The sequence below is a fragment of the Hordeum vulgare genome, chromosome 4H (assembly GCF_904849725.1).
Source record: "Hordeum vulgare subsp. vulgare chromosome 4H, MorexV3_pseudomolecules_assembly, whole genome shotgun sequence".
NCBI lineage: Eukaryota > Viridiplantae > Streptophyta > Magnoliopsida > Poales > Poaceae > Hordeum > Hordeum vulgare.
In genome coordinates, this window is record NC_058521.1 from 191,829,865 (window position 1) to 191,845,842 (window position 15,978).

The 15,978-nt window shown below is 48.5% G+C and overlaps 1 protein-coding gene across 1 annotated transcript; it reads right to left on the reverse strand.

Moving 5' to 3' along the window:
• Positions 1-5,019: 5,019 nt before the first annotated feature.
• Positions 5,020-6,459, reverse strand: LOC123450390 (histone-lysine N-methyltransferase family member SUVH2-like). Its single transcript, XM_045127671.1, has one exon. It carries the CDS (start codon positions 6,442-6,444, stop codon positions 5,020-5,022), a length of 1,425 nt encoding a protein of 474 aa, XP_044983606.1. The 5' UTR covers positions 6,445-6,459.
• Positions 6,460-15,978: the final 9,519 nt, after the last annotated feature.

A 15,978-nucleotide genomic window follows, 5' to 3' on the forward strand; every position in this document is an offset into this window, starting at 1 on the left:
AGCTTGTGAAAGGTGACTTTGCTAACTGGTATTTTCTATTAAGTCTCATTTGAATCACAGCTCAACCAACTTGTGGAGAATCATCGAGCAAGGATATTATCCCCATGATCCAAGCAACCTCACTCCAAGAGAAGATGCAGACAATCAATACAATCACTCCGCCTTGTTTATTCTCCAGTCTGCAGTGCCACCTGAAGATCTTCCTCACTTGCGTCCCTTCACTTTGGCCAAATATTGTTGGGAGCATATTATGGTGTTGTACAAGGGAATCTCAAGCATTCAACGATCCAACTATGAAGTGATCCTTGATAAGGCCGATGAGTTTGTGATGAAGGAAGACGAGGACCCTCGTGATCTCTATCGGAGGGTGACTGCTATTGCTGTGGCACTCAAGGATCATGGGAGCACGGATGTGGATGATACATGGGTCAAGCGCAAGTTTCTCAAAGCCATCATGCCTTTCAACAAAGCCATGTCATCTGTAATTCGTCAGCGGCCAGACTTCCACTCCTTGTCCTCCAGTGAGGTGTCGGATGAATTCATTGCAATGTCAATCATGAACGAAACAGCCGACAATGCACTTGCTCGTGTTCGCTCAAAGACAACTTCACCCAACCTTGCACTAAAAGCAAAAGCAATGTTTGAAGAAGAAGAAGAGGATGAGGAAGAGGAGAGCTGCCCTGAAGACAGAAAGTATGCCTATCATGAGCGCATGGCTCTTGCGTCAAGGCAATTCTGGGGCAACAAGAGGAACTCAAGACCCACCTTCACCAAGAACAACTCGAGTGGTTTCAAACCCAAGCAACGAGTGAGGACATGTTATAACTGTGGTAACGTGAGCCACTTCATGGCCGAATGTCCCTATGAGAAAAGCGAAAACAATGGGGGCAAGCTCATTTGCAAAGACAAAACCAAATCATTTCCAATCAAGAACAACTTTGTGAAGAAACCCCACCCAAAAGGGATGGTGGCCCTTGAAGAGTACCCTTCCGATGATGATGATGATGATGATGCAGTGGCAACGGCAACTGTTGCTATTGCCACTACCTCTCCCCAGAAGGTGTCTCTCTTCAACGCCCCCAACGAGAACCACATCACCAAGTGCCTCATGGCAAAAGGTATCAATCAGGTAACTCCCATCATTAAGACCAACATCGCTACTGCTCCTTCATTGTTAAATTGTGTTGATGATAGTGATGTTGGGGAACTTAATGAGCATGATCTTAACAAGTTTCTGTGCACTATTAAGGGAGAATCCAAGAAGCACTTTGTTGCTCTCTTGGAACAACTGGGTGAGGCCACTGACCTCATTGAGTCTCATGAGGAGACCATCTCTGAGCTTCAGGGACACAGTCGTGACTATGCCGATGAAATTGCTGAATTATCTATTGCTCTAGAAAAGGAGCGCACTCTTCGTTTGGCTCTTGAGGAGTCATATAACAATGACTGCGCTAAAATCCAAAAGAAACTTGATCATGATGTCACTCTTACTCGTATGCTTAAGTCTGAAAAGTATGCTCTTGGGGTTGGCCATGACAGACTCAAAGTGGAGTTTGACACACTTGACAAGGCCCACAAGGTCTTGAAAGGTGTTCATTTCTCTCTGAAAGAGTCTCATAATCAACTCCAAGCAAAGCTTACCAAGGAGATGTCTACTTGTCCTCCCTTTGTGTTAATTGATAATGCTTGTGCAACTAATCCCTGTTGTGAGCATGTACATCTTGTGGAGGAAAATGCCAAGTTAAAGGAGAAACTTGAGAAGGGCCTTGTGGCATGCATACAAGGTGAGAAGAGCCTGAACGATCTCTTGAGCACCCAAAAAGGTGTTGTAGGGAAGGAGGGACTTGGACTTACCTCCAAGTCAAAAGGTAAAAGGAGAAACAGGAACAAACAATCTCCTACCCTCATGGACATCTTTGTCAAAGAGGGTGAGGGGACTCAGAAGGTGAACAGGAACAAGATGGACTATGGAAACCACAAGAAGGGCAACACCATTCCTACTAACACAGCCGACAAACTCAATTCTTCTTATGTCTTATGTCGTGCTAGTGATGGGCATGTTTATGCCAGATTTGTTGGTTCCTACGATGAGTGCATTGAATGGGCTATCTCGGTTCCTAAGACCCTTGTCTCTAACATGAAAGGACCCATTAAAAAATGGGTACCTAAAGCCAAGCCTTGATCTATTGCAGAAGTTTGCTTCCGGTGGGGTGTCATGGTTGCTCGATAGTGGAGCAACAAATCATATGACCGGAAGCAAGGACTTAGTGGTGGATGTGCATCCTTCTCCATCTATGCCCACCCGTGTCCAATTCGCCAATGCATCCTCGTCAAAGGTATTGGGATTTGGTAAGGTGGTCGTCTCTCAAGATTTATCTATTGAGAAGGTCATGCTTGTTGAGTCACTTGCCTACAATTTACTTTCGGTTCGTCAACTTGCAACTATGGGTTTTTCCACATTCTTTAATGTTGATACTGTGGTCCTCCTATGGAGCAAGACTCTTAAAGTAGCCTATGTTGGATATGTCAAAAATGGTCTTTATGTGGTGAACTTCTCACAGCGACCCACTAAGACCGCGACGTGTTTAATGGCTAAAGTTGATGTGGGCTGTCTTTGGCATCGCGTTTAGCTCATGTCAATATGAGATCTTTACAAAGTCTTCTAACAGGGGACCATATCCGTGGACTAACAAATGTGAGTTTTGCTAAAGATCGTGTATGCAGTGCCTGCATTGAAGGAAAGATTCATGAAACTGCTCATCGTCCAACGACTCTCATCTACACTAAGAGGCCATTGGAGCTCCTCCATATGGATCTGTTTGGCCCTCCATCATTTGATAGTCTTGGAGGCAGAAAGTACTGCTTGGTGATTGTTGACTTCTACTCAAGACTAGTTGAATGCCCGTACGTTGTCACAGGATAGCAAATAAATGCTTGATTTTTTCCTCAGTATCTTCAAATGACCTACATTCGTTGTTCTGATGCATCATTCATTGTTCTCATGCATCATGCATTCAACTATTATTTCACTGTTGTTGTTCTAAATTTGCGCTCATCCACCTAAATCCATGCCTACAAGCATGCAAGCATGTCTCCTGGAGGTTGCAGCCGCCAGCCAGACCGTGACTGATATTGACCATTTTTACCTCATGCCTAAAAGATATCCACCAGCATCTCTCGAATCACAAGTTAGCTATAGACACTATGGGTTGTGTGAGCCTCGCCTTGCCTAGATTGTACTCCCCTTGTACATTGGCGTGTGCCGTTGTGTGTCCCTATGTTTTTTGTACCTCTATATGGCCTTATAGTTTGGTGGGCGATTGCCCCTCGTAGTTGTCCCATCACCTACCAGAAGTAAACAAGAAAATTAAGGTTTGGTTATCCCCACCTACTTAGATAAAGTTGTAGTAGAATTCTAGAAATAAGACCAGTAGTAAAAAAGAATCTGTTGCACTTCATAACACTTTCAATTCTTACTATACCAAGTAATTAAGCACCAATTCAACATAATGCGCTCATTGCAGGCAAGGCATAACCTGAAAACTGGAAATAGTTTCTTCTTGTAAGAAGAAAATAATGCCTTATACGGGCATTTATATTCATAGTTAGCTGGGAAGCAAGAACCATTTTCTTCATAAGAGAAGACAAAAAACAAATAAAAGACATACAGAGTGTAGCCTTATACGGGCATTTACATTAACGACAGTAACTCTGTAACTTCCACACCCTTCATTCCCTGTCACTCAAATCAAAATATTTCAAGACCATGCAAGTTCTAATGGAAACGATGCAGTTCCCTCCACATTTTCTCATCCGGGCTTGGGACCGGCAAAGGCAGTGCTAAACTACAAAACTACTTACTAAACACAAAAATTAGCAAACACCACAACCAATTATATTCAGCTAAGTACACAAGCCACAAGATCAACCAAAGGCAGGATTGGCACCGCACACAACTCACCAAAGGCAGTAAATATTCACACAACATTTGCACAAGATCACAAGGCAGGGACATACGGGCACAAATAAGGAAAGCTATAAATTCCAGAACCTGAATGAGAATATCCAGCATGAATGAAACTCACATGTACAAGCTACTTGAGTTGAAAAGTATACAATCAGCAGTAGTCATCAAATTTAGCCAGACTTATTTTACAAGTTGCCAAATTAAAATAGGAAGTTCCGCAACAAATTGAGAAGATGCACTGAAGATTCGTATCCAGATCCCACTGGAGAACCACCAGAAGAACATCACTTCTGAAAATCAATTATATACCAACAAATCGGAATCATATTCAGTGGCAATGACACTAATCAAAGACATGATGAGGAGTAGAGTGTCCATGGCAATTTGTTTGTTCAAGCTTCCAGTTCAGAAGCTTCAACTCTCCATTGTTTTGCTATAAAGCGTTAATCCCTAACCTCTTTTTGCATATCAAGCCATCCACAATACCCAAATATAAGTCAGGAGAGGATCACAAGCCAAAAATACGACAGATTTTGATGGCTACCAGCATGGCTTGGGCTAAACAATCTGCAACCACAAGAAGGCGGAAGCAAGAAACCACAATCAATGCTAGCAGCTAAGACAACAGAAGCTTCTTCAACAGATCAAAATAGAGAGCACTGGGTTTTTTCAGTTGTAGGATGCCCCGTCTAGATTGATGCTCCAGAGCAACCTTCGAACCTTGTACATCCACCAAATCAATCTGAATGTTTAAATTTTTGTCTCTGTAAGATAAATTATATGTTGAAAAAATTATGATGAATTGGAAAGGTGCAGGGTTTAGAAGATCTTGAAACATATTCATCATCATGTTGGACCTAAATCGTCAGTTAGGACCTGCAGTGGACCAAGAAACCTTTGTTTCAACTTTTGCTTTGGGGAAATGAAGCTGCTTATAGACAGCTAAATGATGCATCAAACAGTGAGGGGATAGGATAAGCCTGCTTGGCTAGTTAGGCAACAACGCCAGTCCCAGTCTTCCAGATAGCGAACTATATTATCTCTCATCCATGTCAATGTCTGCAAGGGCACATGGTTATCAAGTTCCTCCTCGTGGACACGTCGATCACGTACCCCGGCGCCGGGCACTGCACGAACCGGGGTGGTTCCTCGCCGGCGTCCCCCCACTCCCTCCACCTCGGCGGGAACTTCCTCGGGTCCACGAAGCCGCCCCACTCCTCCGTCGACGCGCCGGCAGCACTGGCATTGCCGTTCGCATTGGCAACCCGGGGGTGATACGCTGCGACCACGTCCCCGGTGAACTCGTAGATGAAGGCGCCCGGCTGGATCAGGTCCAGCGTCCTCACGCCCCATTCCATCTCCTTGGACCGGAACACCTCCAGCCGGTGCCTCATACCGCGTTGCGTCACCCGGTTGGGGCAGCTCCCAGGCGGGCACCCGCAGGACGCGCCGCACTCGTACACCACCGGCCGCCCTCTCATGAGTGTGCCGTCGGCACTGTACGCTGGGCCGCCCCCGCCGTTTCTCTTCACGCAGGCGCAGCCGGACGTCGCGCACGCCGTCTTGCCGTAGATACAACACTTGTGGACGCGCCTCGCCGGTTTGGGCACCGCCGGGAGCTCGGGGCGTGCGAGGTACTCGAACTCGAGGGGAGACAAGTCCTGGTCCGCCGTGTTGCGGACGGGGACGGCGACCGCCTCCTTGCCCGTGGACATGTCCATCATGAGGTAGCCGGGCGGCCGGATCTTGGCGTCGAGCGCGTTGGTGAGGTCCCTGGCGGCGCGCCAAGTGTTGCTGTCGAGCACGTCCTGGCCTGGCAGGCGCACGAGCTTGAACTGGCAGACCTCGTGTCCGGACTTGCCGGGGCCGTAGGTGGAAGATTCTACCTTGTAAAGCCCGTCATAGACGTAGAGCTTGGCGCTGGGGCTGGCGTCGCAGTCGTGGCAGCGGATGACGCGCACCTCGACGCCGTACTTGCAGCTATAGGCGAGGGCGAGGTTGTCGCGCTGGAACTCCTGGTCGGAGTAGTGGTCGCCGTCGTTGCGCGGGCGGCCGCCGCTCCCCGTGTACAGCAAGATGCCCCCGTTGTCGTGGTCGTCGAGGTAGGCGCCCGAGGACACGATGCTGGCGGCGACGGGGTGGCCCTCGCTGAGGTGGCTGGCGGGCACATAGCCGATGCCTGCCTGCGTGGCGCTGTGGAGACCCACGACGATGAGCTCGGCGCGGTAGTTGAAGACGTCACCGATGAAGACGCCGGGGACGGGGCCGACTATGCGCACGTCACGGTAAAGGCAGAGCACCCCGTCGATCATGGCGCTGAGGGCCCGCATGTCGGCCCGGTTGCGGCCCGCGTGGTGGTGCTCGGGGTTGCGGTGGTAGCGGCCCCGGAGCACCTCGAAGACGAGCCGCGCGTGGTGCACCATGGTGCGCACCAGCAGCATGTCCGTCTGTGCCGCGGTGACTCTGGCGCGCACCATCTCCGTGCCCAGTGTCCCGCGATGGCGCTTCCTCCCCGTGGCCGAGGACGAGGCCCGCGCATGATCGAGGAGGACGGTCAGGTCGTTGTCGGACACGTCCTCCTCTCATCCTTTTGCCCTGCTCGCTCCATCCCCTGGTGAGATGAGATCCAGGAGGATGGTCAGGTCGCCGTGGGACGTCGCACTCCTGCCGTAAGGGATAACTGCGGAGGCGAGATGAGATGGATGGTGGAGTCGCCGACGTGGTCCTCGACGTTGGGCGACCTGCGATGACCGGATCCGGTGGTGGACGGGCCAGGAGAAGGGGAGGTGAAGGAAGGAATTGGTGGCAGCCGTCGGCGTGGGAGGCATAGGAGATGATGGGGTGCATCTAGGAGGGAGGAGCGGGAAGGAGATTGGGTTGAAGTGGAACGCGGCGGCGGTGGATGTGAAGGGGAGTCCGGCGGTGGACATGTAGATCTCTGGATCGAGAGTGGGAAAAGAGAGGGGGAGAGAGCGGTTGGTCGGTTGGTGGGAGTGGGAGCGACGGGACGGTGGGTTTTTCTGTCCTTTTTTTCTTTACGTGGGGATTGCCGATTTTATTTACGTGGGGAGGTGGGATCGCTGGGAGGTCGAACCATCGCTAGGTTGAACCATCATGACGTTCGATCTTGCTTTAATAGTAGAGATACACATGGGTATATTTCTTCAAAAGGAAGAGTGAAACTCAACAGACTGTCATCAACTTTGCTAATGAAGCTCAACGTCAACATGAAGCAAAGATCTTGATGATTAGAAGTGACAACAGCATCGAGTTCAAGAACAACACCTTGGATGAGTTTCTAGGTGATGAGGGAATAAAACATCAGTATTCAGCACCATATACCCCTCAACAAAACGGCGTGGCAGAAAGGAAGAACCGGACCTTGATAGATGCTGCAAGAACAATGATGGCGGAATTCAAATCTCCATATAAATTTTGGGCAGAGGCCATCAACACAGCATGTCATGCGTCCAATCGGCTCTATATCCACAAAGGCTTGAACAAGACTCCTTATGAGATTCTAACTGGAAACAAACCCAATCTCAAGTACTTCCGGGTATTCGGTTGTAAGTGTTTCATTCTCAAGAAAGGTGCACGTTTAGCTAAATTTGATACTAGAGCTCATGAGGGCATCTTTGTTGGTTATGCTACAAACTCTCATGCTTACCGTGTCCTCAACAAGTCCACCGGACTCATTGAGGAGACGTGTAACGTGGAGTTTGATGAAAATAATGGCTCCCAAGTGGAGCAAAGTGGTCTTTGTGATATAGGTGATGAAATTCCTCCCCAAGCCATAAGAAGAATGGGGATTGGTCAAATACTCCCCATTGAGGAACCCCTTGTGGCCGAAGGAGAAGGACAATGCTCTACTCAAGTGGAGCCATCACCTCCACAAGCCCCACACGCTTCCGATGAACAAAGAGAAGACTCTCAACAAAATGAACAAGGTCAAGGTCAAGATAAATTGCCCAACAACGATGATGTGTCTCATGATAATCAAGCACTCACCCAAGACTCTGAACCTGCTCATGATCAAGATCAAGTGCAACCACGAGATCCGGACCAAGTAGAAGCACAAGATCAAGATCAAGAGCAACCACAAATACAAGATCAAACTAGTGAACCTGCTCAAGTCGAAAGTCAAGATGATCAGGATACTGTCTCACAATTCCCTTCTGCAGCACCAACAGCCGGTGCCAAGGGAGGCTCAAGACGCAAGGGCAAGGAAAGTAAACAAGTCGATGCTCCCCCGCTATCCAATGAAGAACTCTTGGAGCGTCGAGCAGCCAAGATTGTGAACAAGCTGAGAGTCAAGTCACATCTTATGAAGAATGTACTTGGCAGTTTAAAAAGGGGAGTATCCATCCGTCAACAGATTTGGAATTATTGTGAGCATCACGCGTTTGTTTCGTATTGTGAACCTCAACAGGTACAGGAAGTGCTGGATGATGAGGATTGGCTTATGGCCATGCATGAAGAACTTAACAACTTCGAGCGCAACCAAGTGTGGGATTTAGTGCCAAGGCCAACGGAGGAACATAATGTCATCGGGGCCAAATGGATATTCAAGAACAAGCAAGATGCCAATGGGATTGTGATTCGAAACAAGGCAAGATTGGTGGCTCAAGGCTACTCCCAAGTCGAGGGTATTGACTACGGTGAAACCTTTGCCCATGTTGCTCGTCTAGAATCTATTCGCATGTTGCTTGCATTTGCTTCTCATCATAACTTCAAATTACAACAAATGGATGTGAAGAGTGCCTTTCTTAATGGTCCTTTAAATGAGTTGGTTTATGTCAAACAACCCCCGGGATTCGAACTTCCCAAGCTCCCCAATCATGTGTACAAACTTAATAAGGCACTCTATGGCCTTAAACAAGCCCCACGTGCATGGTATGAGTATCTTACTGAGTTGTTACAAGATCGTGGGTTTGAAATTGGGAAGATAGATCCCACTCTTTTTACTAAGAGCGTTAAAGGGGATTTGTTCATATGCCAACTATATGTTGATGATATTATCTTTGGCTCTCCTAACATTTCCTTCAATGAAGAATTTGCTGCACTAATGACTGAGAAATTTGAGATGTCCATGATGGGAGAGTTGAAGTTATTCCTCGGGTTCGAGATTAAACAAGGCCTAGAAGGGACCTTCATCAAACAAGCCAAGTACACTCAAGACATGCTCAAACGGTTTGAGCTTGAAGATGTCAAACCGGTCAAGTTCCCCATGCCAACAAGATGCAAGCTTGACAGTGATCCCAATGGTAAAGCAGTGGATCAAAATGTATATCGCTCCATGATTGGATCCCTCCTTTACCTTTGTGCATCTAGACCGGATATTATGTTGAGTGTAGGGATATGTGCACGGTTTCAATTCGCACCAAAGGAAAGTCATTATATGGCTGTTAAGCGAATCTTTTGATATTTGGCTCATACCCCAAACTTTGGCCTTTGGTATCCCAAAGGAGAAAACTTCAATCTAGTTGGCTATTCTGACTCAGATTGGGCAGGAGATTGTGTGGAAAGGAAGTCAACTTCTGGAGGATGCCAATTCCTTGGTCGCTCATTGGTAAGTTGGTCTTCAAAGAAGCAGAATTGTGTCTCTCTATCATCCACCGAAGCTGAGTATGTGGCAGCTGCAAGTTGTTGTGCACAATTGCTATGGATGAGGCAAACTTTAAAGGATTACGGTGTCACTTGTGACAAAGTGCCTCTTCTATGTGACAATCAAAGTGCTATCAAGATTTCCCTCAACCCAGTGCAACATAGCAAAACCAAGCATATTGATATTCGCCATCACTTCATTCGTGAACATATCAAGCTAGGTGATATTGAGGTTCATTTCATCCACACTGAAGAGCAACTTGCAGATATTTTCACTAAGCCCCTAGATGAATCAAGGTTCCGAGAGTTAAGGCATGAGCTAAATATCATTGATTCAAGTAATGTGGATTGAAGCTAGGCACGTTGCACCTCACTAGGCATTCTATCTTGTTCTAGATGTAGGCATGGACATAGGGGGAGTGTTGTTCTCTCAATGAACTTTTCCTTCCCCCATTATGCATAAATCGATCTAGTCTTTCACTTTAGCCATTGTCAAATGGCACTTGTGCTTCAAAGACGAGCAATGGTCATGAACCCAAGGATAATTCTTCGCGGTGTCATACCTTTGTCTCAAACATAGGTGGCCTCGGCCACCGCCCCCCCCCCCCCCACCTGTCTCTCATATAGAAGGAAGGTTATAAAATGACAAGTCAGTATATCTTGCTGATGCTATCTTCTTTTTTCACTCACTTGTCATTCGCCCACGTTCTTCTCTTATCCTAGGCCCCGTGGTGACATTTGCAGCGGTACTACCGCCAGGGGTAGCGGTACTACCGCCAGGACCCCAGCGGTACTACCGCCAGGGGTAGCGGTACTACCGCCAGGACCCCAGCGGTACTACCGCTAGGGATAGCGGTACTACTGCCAGGATCCCAATCTACCACGACCTAACTAGGACATTTTTAGGGCTGTCTCAGGGGGAGCGGTACTACCGCCAGCAGCCAGCGGTACTACCGCCAGGACCACAGCGGTACTACCGCTGGCTCGTACCCCTTGGGCTATATAAAGGAGGGGGAGCCTGTTTTTCTGCCTCTGTCTTCTTCCTCGCGGCTCCTCCCTCCCCAACCTCGAAATCCCCCGATTTAGATCTCTATTCGTGGAGCCCCTTCTCTCCGTTGAGTTGGAGGGTTTGCTCCACTTCTCCTTCCTCCTCCAAGTGCCATGGATCCCGGTAAAGCTCCTCCCCTTCTTCTCTTGATTGTTGTTCTTGTTCTAGGGTTAGGAGCATTGGTGGTTTGGATCCATGTCTTTGATATTGTGCCTTGTTCTTGGATGGCATGAAGGATATGTTCAAGGGGAATGTAGGTCCTATGAATCTGTGCTTTTATTTTGCCATGCCCTAGGATTTACATGTTTTAGATCAAGCACTTGGACTATGTTTGGATTAGATCTAAAACTTGCTCTCTCTTGACTAGGCATGTGCTTATTTAGATGGTACTTGTGATCCTCATGTGATTAGGGCTATGGTGGAGTTCTTAGTGTTGATACACAGCCCATGGCCCTCGTCAAATCCATGTAGCCATCTCTATCGGTTCTATTCGTATTTCAGATCTGAAAAATCAAACCCCAGCGGTACTACCGCCAGGGTAGCGGTACTACCGCTAGGACCCCAGTGGTACTACCGCCAGGGGTAGCGGTACTACCGCCAGGACCCCAACGGTACTACCGCCAGGGGTAGCGGTACTACCGCTCTGATCCCAGCGGTACTACCGCCAGGGGTAGCGGTACTACCGCTCTGATCCCAGCGGTACTACCGCCAGGGGTAGCGGTACTACCGCCAGGAGGATTCTCTGTGTATTCTTTTCATGTGCTTGGCAATGTGTGTTTATTTTTCTGCCTTCTCTTGTTCATTGCCTTGACTCCTTTTCTCGCTCTTTTTCGGTGTGTGTGTTTTGTGTCACAGGTGGTGCTCGCCGCTCGAACCCCCCATGGGACACGCAGTCAAAGCATTATCACAACCCAGAGGCTCCAGAGGGCTCCGCCACTTCAGGTCTGCAACCCAAAAAGCAGGCCTTGAAGAAGACCGCTCACAAGGACAAGGGGCTCAACGTTCGCACCATGCCCCTAAGGATTTTCTGCGATTCCGCACCCAAAACCACTATCTCCAAGAGCGGGCTGTGATCAAGAATGTCGAGCATGTGTGGACAAGGGATCACTGCAGGATCTACCATGATATCATCAACCATTTCAAGAAGAACTTTGTCCACGTTCAGTCGATTGACCTGGCTCACCTTCAGCGGAAGTTGGACTACTTTGGTGATGCTCTCTCTCTCTGATTGGCAAACTGGGCATCAAGGAGATCATCTCTTTCAAGACAGACTTTGACCCCAATGTTGTTGCCCAGTTCTATGTCACGGTTCACTTCTCTCCTGATGACGAGCGCTCCATGGTGTGGATGACTGGGACTCAGAAGATGACCGGTTCCTGGCGTGAATTCATGGCATTCCTCAAGGTTGATTTCCAGGGAGCTGACACTCCACTTGGGTCGCGTCCTCATGTTGCAGCTCCCACTGATAGGGCCTCCACCAAGGACAGATTGCAGCTACTCTATGTGAAGAAGGGTGTGCTCCCGAGGCATCTGGACATCATGCATCGGATCTTCCGCAACACCCTCTTTCCTTGCATTGGCAACTTCGACGAGGTACATGGCTCTCTGGCTGAGATGCTACTCCTCTGTGAGGAGGCTATGACTAAGGAGTGTGCCCCTCTTGATATTTCTGATGTGATGTTCACTGAGCTCTGGAACTGCATCATGATGCGCAAGGTTCCCATCTACGGGCCTTACTTGTTTGCTTATATCCGTCATAAGTGGCAAGACACCTATCCGCAGGAGGAGTTATACATTCAAGCTGACTACATTGTGCAAGATCCTGTCAAGCTTCGTGTCAAGGACAAATGGGCCAACCCATCAACTTCATCTCAGCACATGGACACTGACACAGAGACTGTTGCTGACAGAGGGACCGCCTCTCAGTCCCGCTCTTCTGCCATGCCATCTTGGGCCATGAAGCTATAGGATAAGATGAAGACTCTCTTCTGTATGCAGGCTAAGGGCCAGTATCAGACGCACGTGGCTCAGAAGGAGAACCGCCAGAGGCACAAGCGTGTCCTGAGGACACTTGATGTGGACATCTCCAGCGGATCAGAGGACGACATCACTCCAGAGGCTGCTTGGATGCGGGCTCAAGGTTACCAGTGGTCTGGCGCTGAGGAGGAAGAGGACAATGAAGAGGAGCAGGACGATCCGGAGGGTACGGACGAGTCTGGCAATGCTGAGCATGAGGAGTGACCACCTGTGGTGTTAGGTGTGCCCCTTTTTGGTGTCTTGTGCCAAAGGGGGAGAGAGTCTAGGAGCTGGATTTGCTTTGAGAGTTGAACTTTGCTTAGCTTTGCTTATCTTTCGTGTTTTGCTTCGAACTTGGTTTGCTTCTATTTTGCTATCTTTCGTGAGACATGAACTTATGTGAGATTTATTTACATCATATGCTGTGAGTCATATGCTCTTTATTTTCATATATCTCTATATTTTTGTTCTCATATTATTCTCTGTGCAAATCTGGTATTGTCATCAATCCACCAAAAAGGGGGAGATTGTTGGGGCATAGTTTATGCCTAAGTAATTTTGGTGATTGATGACAGTACCGCAAAGGACAAACCGTGTGTATTAAGATTTCAGATAACACACGTCAACGGCACAAGACGACTCGCCCCCTCTTTCGTGGAACAGAAGCACGGTGTTCCCTACGATTCTCTTTATTTGAGTCATAGGAAAGCCGTACTATTAAGAGGGGAACCATAGTGGAAAGGTTTGGGTGGAATCAATCTTGCACGCGCACACTTCACATATTTTCCCCCTTGCCGGCAACTTTGGAGTGGCTCCCGCCGTAATGTTTCCTTCATCTTTGCAAAGGGTCCCCCAGCGGTAGTACCGCTGGGCCTAGCGGTAGTACCGCTGGCCTTAGCGGTAGTACTGCTAGCCCTAGCAGCAGTACCGCTGGAGTGCTAGCAGTAGTACCGCTGCATCCAGCGGTAGTACCACTGCATCCAGCGGTAGTACCGCTAGCTGGCGGTAGTACCGCCCCTGGTCAGCGGTAGTACCGCTCCAGGAGCTTAGTACCGCCTGCCTAGCGGTTGTACGTGGACGGACCTTTTTGCGAAGACTTTCTTGGCTGTGGTAGTGCTTATGCACTACCAGGGGCCCAGCGGTAGTATCGCTGGAGTGCCAGCGGTAATACCGCTGCAGCCAGCGGTAGTACCGCTGCATCCAGCGGTAGTACCGCTAGGCACGGCTGTGAGTGGGAAAACGGTTGAATTTTCCCCCCACTATATAAAGGGTTCTTCTAGCTGTGGAACCCTATCTCTTACCCTCCCAAGCTCCATTGTTGCTCCCGCCGTAGTGTTTCCTTCATCTTTGCAAAGGGTCCCCCAGCGGTAGTACGGTTGGGCCTAGCAGTAGTACCGTTGGCCTTAGCGGTAGTACCGCTAGCCCTAGCGGTAGTACCGCTGAAGTGCTAGCGGTAGTACCGCTGCATCCAGCGGTAGTACCGCCCCTGGTCAGCGGTAGTACCGCTCCAGGAGCTTAGTACCGCCTGCCTAGCGGTTGTACGTGGACGGACCTTTTTGCGAAGACTTTCTTGGCGGTGGTAGTGCTTCTGCACTACCAGGGGCCCAGCGGTAGTACCGCTGCAGCCAGCGGTAGTACCACTGGAGTGCTAGCGGTAGTACCGCTGCATCCAGCTGTAGTACCGCTAGGCACGGGCTGTGAGTGGGAAAACGTTGGATTTTTTTCCCCACTATATAAAGGGTTCTTCTAGCTGTGGAACCCTATCTCTTACCCTCCCAAGCTCCATTGTTGCTCCCTAAGCTCAAAAGTGCCCGATCTCTCTCCCTAGCCAATCAAACTTGTTGATTCTTTAGGGATTGTTTGAGAAGGCCTAGATCCACACTTCCACCAAGAGAAAAGTTGATTCCCCCACCAATCCCTTGCGGATCTTGTTACTCTTGGGTGTTTGAGCATCCTAGACGGTTGAGGTCACCTCGAAGCCACATTCCATTATGGTGAAGCTTCGTGGTTTTGTTGGGAGCCTCCAAGCTTTGTGTGGAGTTTGCCCCAACCTTGTTTGTAAAGGTTCGGTCGCCGCCTTCAAGGGCACCTATAGTGGAATCACGGTACCTTGCATCGTGCGAGGCGTGAGTAGAATACGGTGGCCTTAGTGGCTTATTGGGGAGCATTGTGCCTCCACACCGCTCCAGCGGAGACGTACTTCCTGTCAAAGGGAAGGAACTTCGGTAACACATCCTCGTCTTCATTGGTTCCACTTGTGGTTATATCTAACCTTTACTTTGTGTATGCTTATGTTGTTGTATTTCCCTTACTTGTCTTAGTAGCTATCGTTGCTAGCTTCATTACGGTTCACCCCATTGTTGTCATATTTGTGAACCCGTATGTTGTTTACCCTAACTTGCTAAGATTAATTAAAAAGTGGTCCTTGCCTATTCACCCCCCCCCTCTAGTCAACCATATCGATCCTTTCACAGTGCATCATGTTGCTCGTGTAGGTTACCTAGTAGAGATCCCCTTCTCTGTCGAGATCATGTGCATTAGCGTAGTGGTAGACTAGTGTGAGTGTTCTGGTGAGGGCGTGGGTTCGAGTCCCATCTTGCCCCTTTTTTAAAAATTTTGTTTTCTCTTGGCATAGTAGAAGCAGAGCAGTTTAACCTACTTGGCTACCCTTCTCTGTCGAGCTGGTGCATGTTAGCAGAGTGGTTTGGGTCTGTGGCTCGAACTAGGGGATCCAGGGTTCGATCCCCGCCCAAAACCTTTTATATTTTTGTTGTTTTCTTTGTTGTTTTGCACTGTAAGGCTTGCATAGATGTAGTGGTTTGGTAGATCTTCATGTGGGTATTTTTTTGCTTGCCTCCAACATAATGTGTTGCTAGTATTTGCTAGCTTGGTAGTTTCTATATGCATGTGTAGGTTGTAGTGTGTGTATGTGGGATAGTTGCCATGCATGTGTGTGTATAACATGTGTGATTTGCTTAGGATAGTGACATATGTGGGTTTGTTGATCATCCTCGTGGTGATGATCTTGTGCAAGTGTGTGTATGTGTGTGGATGGGTTTTCCCCCTCCCCACATACCTTGTGTGAGTGTGTGTGAAGACAGTTGATCATGTGTTGTGTGTGTGTGTGTGTGCATGTGTGTGTGTGTGTATCACACACATGCCCAAGTTATGTTGGGCCTTGATAAGATCATGTGCATGTATGCGTAGATGTAGTGGTGCTTATGTGAGTTAAGTTAGTAGTGAATTCTATTTAGCATGTGTAGGTGTTGTGATGCTTGTGCTTGTGGTATTTATGTGGGAATGGTGATGTGCTATGTCACACATGCATGAGGTCTAAACCCTC

Bases quoted from the DNA above. Each gene is read 5' to 3' on its own strand.
- LOC123450390 (XM_045127671.1), bottom strand. From the start codon at position 6,444: ATGGTGCGCGCCAGAGTCACCGCGGCACAGACGGACATGCTGCTGGTG.